The 22,141-nt window shown below is 27.7% G+C and overlaps 1 protein-coding gene across 1 annotated transcript; it reads left to right on the forward strand.

The window, feature by feature from the left end:
• The first annotated feature begins 476 nt into the window (after positions 1–476).
• On the forward strand, positions 477–21,915 carry LOC132936112 (alpha-tocopherol transfer protein-like). Its single transcript, XM_061002800.1, has 7 exons — positions 477–1,459; positions 3,966–4,060; positions 14,225–14,372; positions 19,175–19,368; positions 19,495–19,605; positions 20,262–20,406; positions 21,703–21,915. Exons 1-7 carry the CDS (start codon positions 1,240–1,242, stop codon positions 21,738–21,740), a joined length of 951 nt encoding a protein of 316 aa, XP_060858783.1. The 5' UTR covers positions 477–1,239; the 3' UTR covers positions 21,741–21,915.
• Positions 21,916–22,141: the final 226 nt, after the last annotated feature.

The raw sequence follows: 22,141 nt of genomic DNA on the forward strand, positions 1-22,141 counted from the left end.
TACCTATTAGCAATTTTAAATTAGTTTTTAAATTTATAAAAACATTTAATAATAGGTATATAGTAATATTATAGTTACATTTACCAAGTCAAAAACCTTAAAAGCTACGGGCCCCAGTTCGATGCACCCGTTGCAGCTTCAATAGTAAATTCGTCACCGTTTAACCGGGAAGCCGGAAAACTCAACATCAAACCGCCGCTGCGGCGCCTTCACGGCTACGACGCTTGTTGTTACGATTTCGTCGGCGAGAGAGTGAAATCATTTATATCATTATCTTTTTTATTATTATTATTATTATTATTATTATTATTATTATTATGATTATAATATGTAATAAAAATATATTATTGTGTTTAAAATGTATTGCGCTGTCCGTCACACGCGTTATGCAACGCCAGCGCTGCGCCGTCGCCGTGATGCAACGCTGTGGCGGGAAAGCAACAACAGCAAAAACGACACATGTTGTCAGGCACTGTGGCGATCGTGTTGTAGTCGCCGCCGCCGTCATCACCGTCACTGCCGCGCGCCGCTGGCATTCGCCAACGGACCGTCGACCCTTAACGTTCTCGAGTAATAATTTATAATTATTGCACTAATAGAACGATATTATTTCGATGATTTTCTTCTGATATTTGTATCTTGTATGCTATCACATAGGATATTATCAGGAAACTCGCGCACGCCACCGTGCACTGCAGATACAAGCGCGAAAAATCTTAACCATATTATTATTAATTATATAACATTGTTGGTGCTTACCGAGTAATTATCGAGGAGGTAACCTACGTCGGTTTTTCTTTCGTTTCCCTCTTTTTTTTTTCGTCCGATCGCCTTGCGCGCACCTATATATAATAATAATTTCGCACAGCGTTTGGAGTTAGTTTTCACGCGGGCGGCCTTGAACGGACGACATTGACAGTGTTCTCATAATATATAAATAACCTATTTATATATAAATATTATATACACGCACAACAATAATAATAATAATAATAATAATAACAGTCGCTCGCGTGCGTTTTACCTACATTGGTTGTGGGTACCTACCAAGTACCTACTGCGCAAATAATAATAATATAATTTTGTTCGCGCACAAAACTGTTGTTTCGGCGAACGGCGGCGGCGCGGCGGCACAACCGGCTACGCGATATTTCATGTGCTTGCGCCTTGCCGTAACAGCAATCAGTCAATCGTGACACGGACGCTCGGACGGACGGACGGACGAAGACGCGCCTGAAAATGCCGCAGCTCATATTGGCCAACAGCGAACGGATCGCCGCCGTCGTCGACGACCACAAGCCCGTCGGCACGGACGCTGATTTCCCCGACGTGCTGGCCGACCTGGACGTGGACGCGGACGAGTTTCCAGACGACGTTGTCGAGTACGGTCGTGTCCGGGTGGGCGAGACCGAGGAGTCCAGGACCAGATTGGTGGCTGAACTCGAAGACATGATATACGGTGAGCGGTCATCTGTCTTTACCCATAGACCTTTAAACTAATGGACAGCTGTGCTTAGAGAGAGAAGTAGACAACTCAGGGGTACGATATAGAGTGAGCGAGAAAAGAAACAAAATAGTAAAAAAAGTAAAATATAATAATATACAGTTTCTTATGCGCGGGCTCCTTCACTACTCCATGTTCTTTCTCTCTTAGTTATACGGTTATATGATCGCCTAGCATTGATGGCAGAGCGGAGTGGAATGCGCTGTCCATTAGTTTATAGGTCTTTACCGCCGTTTCGTCCGGATACGGTTTCGGGAACTAATAATGTTGAAGTCAATAATTATTGTTTAGTGGAAATATTAGAAAACAGTTTATAAAAGAACCAACAGAAATAGCGCGCAAAGTTATATTTTTATTGAACTTAAGATTTTGCACTAAATAAATTAACAATATTTTATCTCTAAGACAGGAAGAACTTATCGATATGATTTGTTTTCAAAATAAATAATATCACACAAATCCCTATTTAAAAAAAAAATCGTACTTACTAGACACTTTTTCTGTATATTACTATATTAGTCAATAATTGTGCAGAGTGTAGCACTAAGCATTTTTCGAACATTTTAATGAGCTAAACAATTTTTGTATTCATTCTACACATTAAAATTGGGGCTTGTATCGTATATTCATAAATAAATGTATCTACATTATATTACGAGTATATTGATCACTGCTAAAAACATTTTTTTGAACACGTAATATAAGACATAAATTTAACCTTTTTGTAAATTATTAATTAATATTTGTAATTTTTTTGAGTCTTGGTCATTGGCGTCCACAATATTACGTACGTGAAATTTACATTTCAATGACTACTCGTATGCAATGAAATACATGTTAATTTCACTAGGTACTTATTTAAACATAAACCATAATATAATGTATACCTATAATATTATGTCATCAACTGGTTTTTATATTTTACCTACTTCAAATGCCCTTGATCTTTAAAATGAATATCTTATCCGGCGAATTTGCATTGTTCCTTTTGGATACTTAGTGCTTCCACAAGGTTTACCGGAATTAGCCTTAAGTCCGTTTCCTGTTTAATAAATACATTTTTAATATAATATATATTATGTGTATGCCATTTAGCTGTATTCGGAGCTGTACAGATATCACAGTAGCATACCTATATCTGGTACAATATGTCGTGTATATATAATATATTTATATACACAATGTGTTGTATAATATAAAAAACACAATTGCCCTTCATATACTAACGTTATTACTTCCGTTTTGAATTACAAAACTTACTACGAAACTATCAATATTCATTATTATTTTAGCGATAACTATTTAAGCTCATTTTATCGAAGTATTTGATTACATTTTACATTTATATTTTATACTACATCCCTCAATGTGCTCGTTTATTTGAATTAATGTAAATTTAAATCCTCGGAATTCCTAGTTTTTATTAAATGTTAAATGTGTATAATTTGTATCTGCTGGATAAATTGTTAAATCTTAACTTAAACGATTTAAGTCTTTAAGAATATTAAAATCGAATAAAAATTGTGAATATCTGTTATCAGATACATTTTATACTATAGATACATATTGCTGGCTATTTGTATTTACTTGCATCATTGTATTTTATGAAGACAATAATGTATGAAAAGAAATAATGAATCTACAAACATAACACAATACAGTTTATAATTATTAATCCATACCTTACCTTACCTAACCTTATCCATGCCTTTTTTATAAATACGACGAAATGGCATCTAAATTAAGTATATTGGTACGAAAAGACTACAAAAAATATTTATTTATTCTGTTTAATAATTACGAATCAGTGAATTATAAATATTTTGTATCAACTTTGTTACCTATTCCTATTAAAATAAATACCTAATACAATATAAAACGTAAAAATATTCTAAGACAATATAGTCCCCAGTGTCAATGTGTGATGTTCATGATTAACATAAAGTATAATTTTCCTATACAATACACGCAATATCTATATACTTACACCTATATTGAAAGCTTAGTATACAACTTATTAATATGAGTGTCTTTTAAAAGTGTTCCCGCGCATTTAATCTAAAATTAACTTTATTAAATACTTAACATATATTTTGGTTGATTTTAAGAATTAAATACATAGTTATTAATTCGTAATTATTTGTAAGTACCTATCACCTATGACAGATTTAATAATGATTTAGGTATTTAGGGTGAGAGGAAAATTTAAATTTATAAATGTACCTATATTATATGTAAGAAAAAAATGATTCTTATATTATATTAGAATAATTATATTTAGTTTAATTTTCATTTATAATTAACAACTAAAAATGTTCCAGAAAAATATTTAAAAAAAAATAAGCTTATTGTGATGTTAAATGTTCATAATCATAATAAATTATATAGCGTTCAATTAATTGATGTTTACCTTAGCAAAATTCTGACGGAAATCTTAATGTTATTTTTTTCCTTTATTCAGAGAAAGGGGATGTTACACCACACAGAATGGACGAAAAGTTTCTACTACGGTTTTTAAGAGCTCGACATTTCAAACTTAATGCCACATATAAACTAGTAAGTTAATTTAAGAAATTAAATCAATAGTTGAAAATAAGCTATGCATAAGTCTACTTAAGATATATTTCAAATCAATTAATATTCTTTTTGAAGAACTTTAAAAGGGATTTAAAATAGTTAAACTAAATTATGTTATAAAACATGTTATACATTTATAATCCTATAATAAGTAACAGCTACTAATCCCACTCGTATACCTCACTTCAAAGCAATACTGGAGTAGGTATATATTAATGTTAAAAATTTTAACATAAAATCCAGATTTCGACAAACGATCCTTTGTCAAGCTTACTGAAGATTAATTTTGGATTTTTATTACCGTTTTTCCGAAGAAATATAATGAAAATAACTAATAAGCACATCGAATCATTTTTAAACCCAAGAGTCCTACTCATAATCTAAAAGTAATATAATAAAGAATCTTTGTAACTTTTGAATTTAATGGTTTAACATCAAAATAAAAACTAATGGTCTAAATTTTCATTGAATGCATTAATAGTTATTTTTTAATGCAAAGGATTATTGCAATGACGCACATTAAATAAAACACTTGCTTTTATATATGAACATGAAATAACGATATCATTTTATATTTTTATAAATTTATGTCAGTGAGAATTTCGTGAGAATTTCGTCCCTATAGATTTGCAGTACTTTCTAACCAATGCACATGGTTATTTATAATTATGTACTTAGCTTAAAAAACTTATGTAGCTATTACGTTACATTCCTAATTCCTAGTAATAACTAATAAATACATTTGTGTATTGATTAGTCTATAGAATTCCTATACAAATTAATTAATTTTTTTTATTAAGTAATACAATATGTGGAACATTGTAAATTGTAATTTTTTTTAATAGGTACCTAGATAGTGAATATTTGTTAACCGTTATCCGTTAACTTTATAAATTGTAAATTATTAATATTGAATAATACTTTTTTTTAAATAGGTAGATTGTTAGATACTATAAAAAAAATCATACTAAGCATTCTTAAAATTGTAAATGTGTAGGATCTTATCAATTGAATCACAGTAACTAATGTGTTTCAAGATTATAAATTATTTACCTCTATTTAATACAACAATATAACTTGTTTAAATGATTCTATTGTTTTGTGGATCTCTACGGGATCTATAGCTATTAGCTACTGAGGTTTGACTCAACGGAGGTCGTTTCGTCATTTCTGCTTATCTCGTGTAAATTGTTGGTCTGTGATTTCATAATAGTTTTATCATTCGAAGTAGACCTTAAACAGGAGATGGACAAACAATAATAATACATTAATACTATATTATAGCTTTAGGTAGCCAGTTTACTATACGTAGTGAATAATGTACTAGGTATGGTCTATGATGGACATATGGAAAAATGATCGTTGACCTGTACCTGCGTGGTGTCAACAATAATGTCGTTAAATTGTTTAGTAAAATGTCATTGATATTAGTTTCCAGTATTTTTAAGTATGAGAAAAATTGGGTAGGTACTAGGTACTAGGTACCTACATATAACAGTAAAAAACAAATGATATAGTAGGTATGCCTATATTAAAGCTTGTGCATTGTTGATTTATCACCATCGGCGTTTCTTCATTTGGCGAGTATTAATACTATACTAAACCCATTTCATTCACAATTCACTATCCAATTGATGTATGCTAATAGAAAATTAGAAAATTAATTTTGTATACTTTATTTCAATCACCACCACCAAATAAGTCGTGATCTAGCCACGTCGGTGTAAATGGAACTCCGTGCGTTTGTTTTGTTATGAACACTTTTCTACACATCATTCACTGCCGAAAATGGTCACGACTTTAATATACAATACATATATTATGATGTATAAGAGTATGCGTTTCGTTTCGTATTATAAATCGTATACGAAATATTCGGAGTTTATACTAGATATATAAATATAAAATAAATATAACATTTTTATTAAAAAAATGTTAAGTTAAATTTGTTTTGAATATGTTAAGCTGTCAGTTGCTCAGCGAAGAAGATTTTTTAATGAGTACATACTACATGTTCTTACTATGGATTTTCGACATCTATAATATATTTTTTTACATGGCTAAAACTGTACCCAACGGATTACGCAACAGACAGGATAATTGATATATGTGTTTTGATTTCACCATTTACCATGCTGAATTACTTCTAAAAAATTGTCCATAATATATATTAGGTTATTTACAGTTGGAATAATGTTTTATAATAATGATGAAATTAGTGTGACATGTTTTGATAACTATGTTTAATATGAAATAAAAAGATTGTTATGTAAAAGCATTAAACAATTATCGACCGTTTTAGTTTGCTTTCGTAAATGTATATTATGATTTATGGGTCATGAACAAACTCAGAGCTTGAATAATAAATATATTATATTATCAATAATGATGACTCAGGAACCCTTTTAAGTACTTAGATATTTATCCAAGTTTAAAAACAGTATTGGAGAATTAAATTCAGTACTTAATACTTGTGTGTTCTATTATTTTATATATTAAAGCTTTATTTCAAGGAAAACGTCAATGGCCACGAAATGGTGTGCAGTCAACCCGATCTAATTGATACGATTTTCGTTGATTTTTTTTATTTGTTTATTAAACAAACAAAACGAAAGTAGGTTCGGTGGAAAAAAACACTACCTAAGCAATGATTTGTATTTTTAAAACGTTAATATTACTAGACAATTATATTGTTCCGATTATATTTTACGTCATATTTTAGATACGAATAGGTAGGAAATAGGCATACACAATATTACAGTTAATTTAAATGTTGTGCCTATTTTCTTCAAGTTAGTGAATTACAACTATGTTGTATCATCGAAATATTTTCTGTTTTAAAATAAAAATATAGAATTTCTAATTATTTGTAGAACAATCCAATATTAACCTTTATTTGGAACTTTTATAATACATATTTTATATTTTATACATTACTATATACATATACATTACAAAATTTAAGATTATAATATGGACTAAAGATGTAAATATTTATAATAAGTATAATGTGGGTTAATTGTTTCAAAAACGATCAATTAAGAAAAATAAAAGACAGTTTTAATCAGGAAGTACCGGATGTTGTAATAATATTGCATAAATATAAAATATGTGACAATATTTACATCGTCATTAGTTGTTATGAATTTAGTACTTACGCTTAGGAAAAATATTTAATATACCTACCTATTTTGTTATGTGGGATTAGGTTGGAAACTAGGAAACTCTGAACTATCCGCTTGGTTATAACGTCCTGAGTATAGTTTGTAAGAATTTATGATGCTGTAGCGATCGTCACACATTATAGTCGTACACGTTAACCTCGCGTCACCACTTCCGCTTTCCGGTGTACAATAATATGTCATAATTCCGGTTTTTATTTAAAATTTTATCATTGATTCTCAACTGGACCCGGGTTACCCTTTATTTATCTTAGGCCTCAATACCTGCACCTGCTATACAATCATGATTATTGTGTTCAGTGAATTCGATAGCTTTCAATATGTCTCATAATATTATACTTGACTGCACCTACGTAGTTTACGATGATTGCAGATTGCGGTATTTCAAGTATTATAGTCTTGTTGTTAAATATAATGCCAACGTCAGTTTTTTTGTCCATGCGAAATATGTACTTACCTATTATAGTTGGGACAATAATATTTCCTTTAAACCAATTTTTCTTTGAGTGTACTCTAGAGAGGACATACGCTGTAGTGATGTACTTACATAAAATACACTTCTCAAAATGTATTTTTTTTATCTATAACGTGAATATTTTAAAATAACTATGTTTTAAATTAGATAACTATTGACAAACTATACAGTATACATGCGTCTAAATATTGATCTGCAAAAATAACACCTGACACAGAAATAGCATAACATTAGTTTATCTTAAATATATTAAAATAACCTAAGTTTTATTAGGGTGAAACGATTTAGAATATATCATTGCCCATAAAACTTAGTGCTACAGTAATAATTCCGTTTTGTAAGATCATAAAAAAGTTTGAAATCTTTTTGTTTACAGTTAATTCATAGATTTAGCTAAAGCCTGTTTTTCAGAAAATAATATCAGACTTTTAGTACTTAAAAAGTAAAAATTATGTTTTGAAAATGATAAGTTGAGAAAATAATATATTAATATTTCAATAAACTTATTTTTAGGTATTCATCAACATGTGTTACTAAAAATAATAAAAACTTCTTACGTTTTTATTTAGGAGCTTTTAAAAACAATCGTAGTGTAGTAATCCCAAATATTTTAAGAAAAATCACCAATATTTCAGGCATAACAAAAATGACGTTTGATTTACTTTTATGAATTATTTTTATTAATAAATCAAACACATAATATCGTTGCGCATACTTGCTCCATTCATCATATTTCATCCGGTATCTACTGTGTAGGTATATAAAACAATTTTAATTGTTTACATATTTAATAAAATATATGTAATATAAGTAATGTGAAATCATGTATCTTAAGATGGTATTATTATACACTTTTACAGGATATTTGTTTGGTTTTGATTAGTTTTTGATTTAATGGGGACCCCGTTTAGATAAAAATAGCAGCACACTTGTGTGTATATAGTCTTACCGCATAGCGCAATGATAAATCAAATTGACGCGCGTGCAGTAGGTAACGATGTTTCTAGAGCATTCGGTGTCGGTGTGCGTTTAATATACTATAATATACGGTTTTCGTGCCTACCTCGACGTTATTAATTCCATAGGCTAATTTGATGCACAATCGCCGTAACTGCAGCAGCAGTATTGAGCCATTAGGGGCATTTTAAATATATAGGTGGTCTCGGCGAAAAAACAGAATTTCGCAATCCGTGTAGCCGGAGCAATGTACGCTATACGACTATATTAATATAATCTTGCTAGAGCGCGTCGATTATATTATTGTAATATGGGTTACCTACCTACTTATCTGCCTATATTATAATATATATTTATAAAAGTGGTAGCGTGTATAACATACGAACTCGATTAAATCAAAATGTGCGGATTTATCGCCTAAATATATTTCACGTGAATGTGAAAAGAAAGAATAAGTACCTATATAATATATTAAGTCTCTCGACATCCTTGGCGGACAATCTTCAAAGCGTGCGCGTGAACGCTGATTGTGTGCGTATAATGCACGTCATAATATACAATATAATAATATGTACGTACCGTGGAGAAACGACACCTGTTATACGCGACGGCGTCAACGGATGTCGTAATATTAATGCTGTTGGCGCACGCGTTGTGGCAGAACGCGGTGTATAACGCTTATATATAATAATAATAATATATTATTATGTGTATAATGTTATGGGTAGAGCTTTGTGTGTGTGTGTGTGTTTTTTTTTCTTCTTTCCGACGGTGAAAGGAAAACGCTATTGCAGAGAGGTTGTGTGCCCCAGCGGTCCGTGCAGATTTACGTTTTTTCTTTTACGATGCATACACCGCGTCGTCGTCTATTAACGGTAACGGGACGTTTTATTTCTGTACAGGATGTAGCAAGAGTAAAATAATAATAATATATCATACACCATAGGCGCCGTGTCATATAATCTGTTATAATATAATATAGGTATAGTATTATTATAGGTACTCACTCATTATTATTAGTATTATTATTATTGTATTCCATTACGTGGTTGTACAAGCAGCTGCTGCTGATGCAGGTAAATTAGACAAACGAAATTGTTTAAAAATGTCCAAGTCGGCGCGTACCTATGTACGAGCGAGAAAAATTGTTTTTTTGTCGTGGGATTAGTTTGATTAGCTGTACGTATGGAATAATACCTATACGTTTGGACAAAAATCATTAAATTTAATGTTATCAGCTTATCCGTACCACATTTCTGTGGCCCCAAATATCGCGGTCGTTAAGAAAAATTACATTATAGTCCTCCTAAATCTACAAGTAAACTTTAAGTGACTTAGTTTTATTTTTTTAGAAAAAATTATAAAAACTAAAAAAATTTGGAGTTAAGTAAAAGATGTAGGTATAGTTTTAAAACAATATTTTTAATTTTTACTATTCTCTCACTAGCATTTCTAAAATGTTCTAATGAATTAATTTAAAAATAATTACTTAAATTATAAATTAGTTAAATTCAGAATAGACTATAAATTAAAAATAAATTATTGCAGTATAATATTAATTTTTTTTCTTAATACTTTATAATAGACACGTAACTTTCCACTAAACTCATTATTCATATATTATATATTTTTTTTTATCTATTTCCAAGTTCAATTATAATAATTTTTACAGTGTAAGTTATGAAAAATATGTAATAGATTTTAAAATTAACTGTTTTTCATATACCTAATGAACACTAAAATGTTTAAGCTAAATGTTTTGAAATTTATTTAAATCTAAAACCATCTATTTAGCATTTAAAATTTTTATTTTAACTAGTGAAAATATAATAAATGTTTCAGTTACTGTCTTTCAAAATATTATTTTTATCTTTATTATTTCTACCTACTTATGATAGAAATAAGCACTATGCTAATATAAAGTCATGCCTAATATATTCTCATTATTTATTTGATATTCATTACAATTAATAAAATAAATAAATGTAAATTTATATAGTTTCAAAAATGTATTATTATTAAAAATGCAGATGATATGCATTATATAATGTTTCAAATTATATCGTATATCCAACATTATGACTATTACATATAATAAATGTATATTGGTTCATCAAATTATATTCTTATTACGTAAATTACTGTTTGTACAATTATGTTTACGGTAAAACTAATGTAATGATAAATGCATAAATTAATAAATTATCTTTAAGAAACTCTTGTCCTATAAAAAAATCGGTAGTGATTGTAAGATTTTAATCTAAATAATTAAGCCATATGCATTTTAAAGCACAAAAATATTTAGGCGCCTACTTTTATATCTACCACGCCAACGACAAAAATGTTTACAATATAAACTATATAGTTATGTAAACATGTTAAATTCATACATACATATTATTATTGTTACATGCTTAGCATGGTTACTATGATTGACAGTATTACTATATGTCAGCGAATATTTTATAACATTAATTAAGTGTGTTATGTTTAACATTTCAAACAACCTTGAATTTCATATAAAAACTCGAGGTTGATTATGATGAAACGCAAAAAATGTAATTTTATAATACAAATGTGTAGATATTAAGATGGAAATATATTTACATTATCGTTTTTATAGATACTAAAATTATTTTTCATACATAAACCAAAGTTTAATTTTAAATATGACTATGAAGTTTGTAAACTATTGAGCATTTGTAAAATTCGTTTTTATGTTTTTATTCGTATTAGTATGCACATGCATTACCGGAACATAAGTTAAAATTCGTAAGTGTGCATTGTATATAGGTAAAAGTAAAAGTTGTTTAAAAATCCAATATAGTACTGTGTAGTGTAGGTACCTGCAGGTACTCGTTGCACTAAAATGAAGCTGATATACAAAAAGCTAAAAATGGTTATTTGGATCTGCAGGCGTTTCAAGCATTTAATTAAAATTAAAAATATGCACCTATGTTTGATTTTCTTTATGGGAATTAATAATATTTAACGATGAAATATTAATTAATATATTTTGTTATAATATAGCCATAAATTGTTTCAAGAGCTATTAAAGTGCATTAATATACTTGTATAAAATATCATAACTGTAGTCTGTAAGTCATCCAACATAATAAAATGTTTGTATAATATAATTTCTTAAAGGTCAAGAGTTTCTTGAAACTCTTCAAGTCTATTCCTCTGGTCGGTATAGTGAAGAATAACTGATATAATTAAAGCAAAATACATTACTAGTTTTCATTATTAAATACTGTGGATTCTGCTTGGAACGAAAAAGCAATTATTAGTTTAAATAGTTTTAATAACTTGAGATGTGTTTATGATCTCGAAAAACATTGTTTGATGCAATAAATATGAGTAGTTTATGCAGAATTTGATGACAAAAACTTAATTTATTAAAAATCATTGACTACCCAATAAATAATATTCATCCTAGCTAAACGGTATAAGCCTACCTATAACTTATTATCTGAGTAACAAAGTACTTTTTCAATTGTAGCAATATTTTGATGAGAATAAATATTTTAAATTTTATAAATTTGTCAATATTTAATATTAAATATATTAAAAATATGCTTCAACCGATGCAAAGTAAACTTGTATACCAATTCAAACATCTTAAGATTTTTTAAATCGAAATACTAGAAGTTGGTACCTTAATTTTTGTCAGTCGCTTAGGTCGTTATTCCTATGTTCAACGTGTGTTAGACAAAGTCAGAAAATCGACCGCATCCAACTCCCTTAATAAAGTATTAAAATATAGTTAAAATTTAAAATTTTATAAATATTATAAAAATATAGAGTTATCACAACTGGTTTTGGTTGTTTATTATTCCCAAATGAACACAGGCCGTGGTTTTGCCACGCTAATGTAGTTCATGAAAAGGCACCGCACGGCGATAGTGTGAGCAGTCCCAGCGGACTTGTAATATAATCTTCTAACTTTTTCTTTTATACATTTTGAAGATGTTTCATTCATTTTTTTAGTAAACACTAACAATAGACCATTTATATTTTACATCATATTTAGTCATGATCGTTTTTCAGACATTTTCTTGTCTTAAATACATGATATTACTAATTAGGAGGAAGTAGTTGTCAGAAAACATTATTTAGGCTCTTTAAATACTTCGCAGATTAAAGTTGTATTAAATATTAATGATAAATAATAATTGTTATTGTACTCATACAGTTTATTGGTTATTATTTATTATTATTTAGATTTTAGACACCATATAATATTATACACATTTTTATACATTGTGCGATTTAATTAAGCTTATTGTTGTTACATAATTAGCTTATTTTACTTCTATGTTTAAAAATCTTGGTAAATACTCTAAATTTCTTTGATAAAATATTAAGATAATATACATTAAATACCTATGCAAATATAGCAGTGGTAGTGTGGTACACATTGGTTATATGTTTTACTGATTTACACGTATGTTATTGTGTTAGTTAAACCGAAATGTGTGTGAAATAATTACGAAGTCAGAGGCTGCGGAAAAGGGAATTTTATTAGTAACGGATTGTTCGATATCATAATTGGCTTAAATTATTAATTTAATCTAATAAAATAGAAGCATTCAAAACAACTAGCTGTTAGTAACCTATGGAATGTACACATAATTAGTTTTGAAAAAACCATATTTTGTTTGCCTTATAGATATACTTAATGCGATTGGTTTGTTAAAATATACGCAACTGCGTTTTGTAATTAATACAAAATATCACCTATATATATATATATATATATTAGATATTTAGATATATATATTACATAAATATAAAATATGTACTCAATGTATATATTACACCTAGATTTTTATTTTTAATTGTTGTCAAAATTATCGTTCAATGTAAGCCACAATCACGCATATTTCGAATTGATTAAAATTGCATGGTACAATTATTCATTTTGAGCAAAATTGAATGGTTCGTTAGAATTTGGCTTAACGATTGATAAGTTGATAAGCAAATTTATATTATATTAAACATATTATGCATAAGGTTTATAAAGAATCCCGAATTATGTACTTTTGCAAGAGGCTTTTTTATATTATCTCCCAAAAATAAATATTATGTTTTAACTTTATTTTTACGCTGCTATGCCGATGCTGATGTAATTCCTAACCTACGTTTTGGTAGACACAACACAAAATTATAATATATTATATACTGATCTGAATCACTGAATCAGTGCAGTGTATTGGATTTTATACTCATTCAAAAGTTTGATTTTTAGCTTTTTTAATTAATTCATTTGTTTAGACGTGAATCTTTTACGGGATAATTGTATTTTACTATTACGTAGTACCTATATGCATAATCTAAACTAATATTGTATTAGGTAGTGATTCATATTATATAGTTTTTAAATCTGAATAATAATAATAGGTCGATTTATTTAACTAGAATTTAACTATTTTTTTTTTAGAGAGAGTGGTTTTTCATATTTAATTGTAATTTGTTATATATTATTCTTTACTAACCTATTATTGTTTTTTCCTTTTTTTATTACAGTTCGTGAATTACTACAGATTTAGAGAAAGTCATCCAGATTACTACACAATAAACCCATTAGATTTGTCTTTCATAGCCGATTCAGAAGTACTAAGCGTTCTTCCTTATAAAGAACAGACAGGCAGACGAATTTTAATTTATAAATTAGGTATGTACAATTTTATAGCATAATTTTTATTACTTAAAATTTGACCCAATTTTTATTTGGTATTTTTTACGCTACAAACACTGGTCACTGTAAATGGAAACAGCTTATTTTTCATATTCATCGTGTATGATGAATAGTGTTAGTGTATCACATGTTTTTTTAAAAATGATTAATAAACAATAAATTTACGAGAGAATAATGTATACTTGCACACGATATTATAAACCTACTATTATAATATATTATATGAATATATATATTATATATAAAACATACAATTTTATAGTCCTCATCGATATTATCATTGACTGTAACAAAACGTAATTTGGATAGTCAATATATTATGTTAAATCAATATAGGCGTATGTGATATATAATGTTATTGTGGTGCCTACTAAATTAAGCTGACTTTTGCTAAATAAGCTGGAACTATATAATATTAATTTTATATACAGTTGACAGTTAATAGAAAAAATTCTAAAACTTACTGCTATAATGTTAGGAGAAATGTGTATGTAGTATTATATATTATTTATGATTTGTATTTGTTTTGAACTTACTCATACTAAACCCTAAATAATAAATACTAATTATATTTTATAGTTTAAGTCTCTTAACTAGGTACAATATTTAGAAATACTTATTATATAAGTAGGTACATAACCTTATTTATAAAACAGTACCAAATATTATATCCATAATATTATATTAAATCCATAATATATTAAATCCTTGTATTACCTATTTTAATTTTAAATAAATAGGTACTCTAAAAAGAAGTTATTGTCATGAAAAAGTATTAGTACATTTTTGTATCTAAATGTATTTTAATATGAGAAAGGTATCATTAATAAAAGATAAAACAAATGTTTTTATGCACAATCAGTATAAAATTGAAACTAAGCGCACGAAAAAAATAAACATTTTCCCATATGGCGATGCCTAATAAAGCCATAAAGGACATTTTCAAACCGAATAAAATTATACTACATTGGCCAAAAATAATTGTTTATTAAAGGAATATAAAAACAACGTACGTTACAGTACAACGTATACTGAATAGTGAATACACATTTTCAAAGCGTTGGAAAAACGTATTTGATGTAAATAGTAATTACCTATATCAACCTCGGTTGATATAGGTATCTGTGTTGTACCCATACTTATTTATATAGTTATGTTTTATCTCTTTTATATAACTTTTAATGATTTTCAGAATTACATTTAAAATTTTAAGTTGCAGGTGCTTATACCATATCTGCAGACGACACAAAGCTTTAGCATTACTTATTATTAAATATTTTACAAAATACGTAGTTTATTACGTCTAGGTACTCGTGAAATCAGTAATAATATTTTTTTGTTTATGAGTATTATATTATCTATGTAAATAGTTCAATATTTTATAACATGTTACATTGTTACAGTGTTTCAACTATGAAATATTATATAATTTTATGATTTTTGAACTATCAAAATAGCTTAATTAAAATGTATAAATCTAAATCTAACTAATTTTTTCATCTTAATAACTTATCTCCTATTTTTTTGTGTGTCCTGGTTATTTACCTATACCTACGTAGGTAGATGCACACAGTTTATATTAATTAATTTATATTAGTACTTGCACTATGGTTTATCGTGGATTGGTACGAAATATAATATACCAGATACCTATACTGTTTAGAAGTGTATTTCCCTGGAAGAACTAATCAAAGGTCGTGTTTATGAAAAAAAATGAGATACACGTTGCTTTAATAACTAAGACAATAATTAATCGTATGACGCAATGATTTATATTTTTTAAATTTGGGAGGGGGTACCACACTATACTTACCCATCTCTAAATGCATAACAAGTAACAACAAAGGAACAAGTTGGAAATCTGCAGGCAACAGTGATAACCTTCGAGGGTACTTTGCCTCGGTGTACATGCAGATAATAATAATTATTGTAGAACAAAGTGCAACCTGCAGTGACGTGGTTAGTCATTAATCTTTGCGCACTATTATAATATACGCCTTTCATTAAATGATAATAATATAATATATAGGTAATATAATAATAATTATATCAATTCTATGAAGGTCTTTTTGTCTGTTTGGAACCTTATAATGCGTAAATACACAATTATTGTACTTGAATAAGTACATAATTCATAAAATTCAAGACAATAAGTAAAATCATCTTCGTGGGTATTACATTTTACGAGTATCTATAGTAACTTTTATAGGCGTACGCCTCAAGTGTGAGCAGTAAACATGTTTTGATATAAATAAATAATTTAATATAACAATACAATTAGTTATTATCACATATTCAAATGAAACGTAGGTACATTTACGGTAATAATAAATCTAACTTATTGGTTATCATCGAAGTTTAGCCACAATAATAACAACAAGTTGTATAATAATAAATCAATAAATGTCGAAACAATAATAAAATAACAATTTAGTGGCTAAATATTCAAATTAAAAAATGATATTATTTTAGCTTTTAAGTACACACGAACAAATTATAATGTCGGTACACCGAAATATATGTGGTTGAAATTTATTGTACCTCCTTATTTATAATATATCAGCAAAGTGTAAATTCCTATGCGGTCGGGCTAGTAAAATTGTACACGTTTATTAGCAGTAGTGTAGAGGAATTTAATAGTGACAAATCTAACAGCGTTTTCGAATGGTATTTAAAGTCTATTGTGACTTTAATAATTCTCTTGCACGTAATGTATAGGTACTCATTAGTCATTAATACACTGCTTTTCTGTCGGAAAAATATGCGAAGGGATTAAAATATTATAAGTTTTGCCCTCTTGTGAGTTTGTAGTTGATGCAACTATAATTGGAATTATTAACTACTTGCGTAATTTAAAGTTCATCAAACTGACTTTACGATAAATAAATAATTTTTGCCAAAACCTTTTGACTACATTTTAGGATTTATTTGTTAGTTGTTTAATTTTTAATTAACCGTGTTCTTTGCAAAGAATTCAGTGGCATAACTATATCAGTTGTGCAAGTAGTGTGACCATAATATATGGTTTCTTCTGAATAATTAAAATGTATATGAAATATTTAACCTATTACTAATTAAAAATAATTCAATGAATTTATACTTCATTGCAGTCTTACTTAACTTTCTAAAAAATTAAGAAATTGCAAACTTGGAAACTTGCGAATTAATTGTTCTTATTTTTATATTATTCATTTTATAAGTTAAAAATATAAATACTCAAATAATTCAAATAATTCTTGAATACTGAAACTGAATTTCAAAAACGTGAGAATATTATACAATAATAACACAACAGTTATAAATTATGATGAAGTCGACATTTAACAGATTTATTAACATTTTATACATTCTAATATTTTCACCCACCTATTTCTCAACTCATTGTCACATTTACTAGGTACCATTATGAAAATGTCCAGTAAATGTACTTCGTTTTTATTAGGTTTATAATAACAATAATTAATCTTCTATGAACTTTAATCTTAACGATTGTGGACTTAATATCACCATATTTGTAGGTATTTGTATGCAGTTTGACATGATTTATTTTTATGATAGGTATCTAAATAACGATAATTTGCAATATTAAAAATATTGAAATTCCACCTTTGAATTTATCGGTTTTTTTTTTTATGGATTTTGAATAATATCTTATAAAATTTTACTGACCAATAAAATAAAATAAAAAGTATCAGCTTTCAAAATTTTGTATTTTTTTTCTTTCAACTAAAATTATAATAAATAAAATTGCACATAGTGTAAATATATTTTTAAAAATTGTACAGGTACCTCCACATTGGTTATACGTATTATGTTACACCTACATATGCATAGGTAATAGTTGTATACTATCCTTTTAATAAAATCGTTGTATTATGTTATTTCTATTTTTACATTTTTTGTTTTAATCTTTTTAAATATAAAATTAATATATTTATATATAAATACAAATATATTTAATTTAAATAATCTTAATTTTTAAAAAATTAACATTTAATGTTTAAAACAGTAAAATAATTTTCATTGTTATAGCTATCACTAATTTATTGCCATTATTCGCTTCATAACTATGTTGATTATTGATTATTAGCTGGTAAATTATCGCATATAGGTATTTATATCAATTTAAATTGTATCATTGCAGATATTGCCAATGTTTTTTTTTTTACTTAAAATAATTTTACTGTTTTTAAAATTCAACATGTCTTTCTGTTAAAATAATTTTTTCAATAAATACAAAAATAGAAACTGCTAATCTTAACCAAACAATAAAAATAAAAACCACAATATCTAATTTACAAACGTACCTGCTTATTATAGATAGGTATTATCAACTTGAAATCGCTGAGGGATTTTGTTTAATTCTACTCCTTAGCAATAAGTCTACGCATATATAATGCAAATGTAAATACGTAGAAGAACAATTAAAAGAGTATTAAAAACTATTAAAACTTAAGAGCGCATTTTTATATGAATAGTAAATACCAGTGTTAGTCATACATTGTACTTAGGTACATATTCGTCTATACTTTTATCAATAATAATTAATATTAACTCAACATTCGTATGGTTGCTTTATTTCTTTGAGTTATATTTAACTAATTTATTGTTCTGTGATACTTACGTTTCACGGTGCAATATATTTCAGGGAACAAAAATTGTAGGTTAACCTAATTATCATTGGAACGCGATAAATAATAATATTTACACCCTTACACTCTCGGTTGATTGACGTTTTGTAAAATATTTGATTCGTTAACTTGTTATTATGTTCTCAGGTAATTGGGACACCAACGACTTCGACATGAACGAAATACTTAAAGCGTCGCTGGCCACGTTAGAGCTTGGAATTTTGGAGCCGATAGCTCAAATACTCGGAGGGGTGGTCATATTCGATATGAACGGATTCACGCTTCAGCACGCTTACCAAATCACTCCAAAAGTCGTTTCTACGATTTTCGACCTCATCGTCGTATGTTGATTTTTGATTGCTTTTACCCTTGTCGGCGAAAAAAATAAATAACGCCATCGCATCATATTATTATTATAAACATGTTGTGCAATATACGTTATATTATTATTTTTATCCGTCCCACAGTATAGCATACCGATGAAAACGTACGCGATTCACATAATCAATGAGTCGTGGGTGTTCGAAACGGCGTTCAATCTCTTTAAGCCGTTTTTGGGCAAGCGTTATAACGAAATGGTACGTACTATAATATTATATATTATTTTCTATAAGCTGGAAAAAGCTAAATCTAAATATTTTGTCATACGGTTGAAATATTATACTACAATCATTTTGTGTTGTAACACCAAAATTATTATTATAACAGTATAGAAGTGATGATTCGATTTACATCGTAAACATAATACAATTGTGAACAATCGATAATAATATATAATATTGTCTTGCGTTTAGCAAAAGTAAACTGCGCTTGTCGAGTATCGTAGGTAAAACTGGTGATTACTTGAGCTGCACCGTACAACAATGATTCAGTATTGATTACGCATTCACAAAAAATATTTATGTTGTCGTTATTTAACTTTAAAATGTTTTGGTTTAACTATAAATTATTATCTAGTTTTTAATTTTTAATTTTTAACCACCATATATATATTATAAATGTGTTAAATAAGGCAAACTGTAGGTATTCGTAAATAATACAATGTAAATATAATATTGGGATATTGCAGGTTATTCAATACATTTTCTTTATTATTTACGAAAAGTTTCAGTTTGTCTATTTGAACTTTATATATTTTTTTTTTTTATAATTTACCATTTTGTACATAAAATATTTTATGATTTATATATTTTATTGGTATTATTAAATAATTTTATGTGTTTTATGTTTACAGTTATTTTTCCACGGTAAAAATATGGACTCTTTACACAAACACATCGATCCGAAATATTTGCCAAAAGTATACGGTGGAGTGCGTCCAAATTATCCTTATCAACATTGGTTTATTAATTTGAAGAACAATGCCGCAGTAGTAAAAGGTGGGTACATACAACACGATAATAACAGTTTGTAGATTGGCCTTAAAAAGCTTGGAAACTTAATTGTCTACGTTTTATAATAGTAATTATTATAACAGTTTGAATGACATCTATGTTGTTGCGTAGATAGTTGTGCCTATGTAGAAGTCAGGCTAAATTGGGTACGGTAAATTAACTACCTAAAGGAAAAAGCATAAGTAAATGTAATAAATATTTACTAATACTTAATAGTACGCGTGTTGTGTATTATTTTTACTTAAACAGACTTATATAATGAAAACGTCTTTGAATAATGCATTTATAATCAGCATAAAACCAATAACACGTTATTTTCTAAAAAAAGACAATTATCTATTTGAAAGTAGGTAATGAAATTAGTTTGGTTAATCTTGTCTAATATTATTATACTTTTTAGTAATTTCGAAATACTTATGATATTATTGTGTTGTTAACGTATTAAGTATGGTTATCATTGGATAATTTGAAGTTATATTGGTGTGCCATGTGCCATAATACATAAAATGTACAATGTACACAAAAATATACGTATTGACTATTACGTAAAAATATAAGTAAAGTATATGAGTATATAATATATATTCTGGAGGGTGTTAGATTTATCTCGGTAACTCAGTCGTTGTTAAAATTACATTTATCCCAATGGTGAGAGCGTATCGAGGGCGTAAATTCGATAATTTAGAGGAAAACTACCTAGGCGCACTTGTATAACAAAATAAATATATTTTATTTAATCGATTTAAAAAGATATAGTTGATATACCTACTTTGTCTGTTGTAGCGACACGATGTTGTAAATTTGCATTCTGCTTAAAAAAAAAAATCCTAGAGAGTAATGAAACTATACGACTCTTTTGCCGTCAATCATTGTACTACACACTATGGCACTGTATAACTTAATTAGTTCAGACGGTAAAGAGTAGGTACGCAATTTAAACTAAATATGACAGATGCACGTGTGACATGCTGTGTGACGTTTTTGTAATAATCGTCATCAGTTGATACTGCCGGCACGCTGTCAAACTTACGTATAAATATGTGTTATTTAATGCGATTAGATTTATTAATTTAAAGACAGTTCATATTGTATTATTTAATATAGTTCCACTAGTGAATATTGATCATACTATTAAAAATATTGTCAGACGTCGCATCGTTGAACATATATCTTACCTACGTAGTTTTTATTGTTCGTTTAGCTGTAGCATATTAAATTTTAATTAGGTAATTTCTAATATTTTATGGTGTACAATAATACAATATTTTTTTTTTGTTTCAGAAATGGAAAGCTTGGGTTATGGCATTGATCCTAAATGATTTTAAGTCTCGTTGAAACATTATACTATTGTAATTACACATATAATTTTTTTTTAATTTTAAGTCTTATCTTTTTAATTTTTGGTTCATGTTTATCATTTTTTTTATTTCATTTTCAATAAATATAATATATTATAAAGTATTTAAATAAATCCATGACATTGATCATCCATGACGTTAATTGTTTAATACTATTTTACCTTACTTATATCTATGTGGTTTTACAAAAATCAACATTAATTAATAATGTGTTTACATAGGTAATAATAATTAAAACACAAAGTATAGAGTTAAGTACAATGTAACAATTAGGATTATATTTTAGTTGATAATTGTTGATGCATCTTTTTTTAGGTACCTATAATATTATTATTAATTGGTAATAATAATATATTATAATT

The sequence above is a fragment of the Metopolophium dirhodum genome, chromosome 1 (assembly GCF_019925205.1).
Source record: "Metopolophium dirhodum isolate CAU chromosome 1, ASM1992520v1, whole genome shotgun sequence".
Taxonomy (NCBI): domain Eukaryota; kingdom Metazoa; phylum Arthropoda; class Insecta; order Hemiptera; family Aphididae; genus Metopolophium; species Metopolophium dirhodum.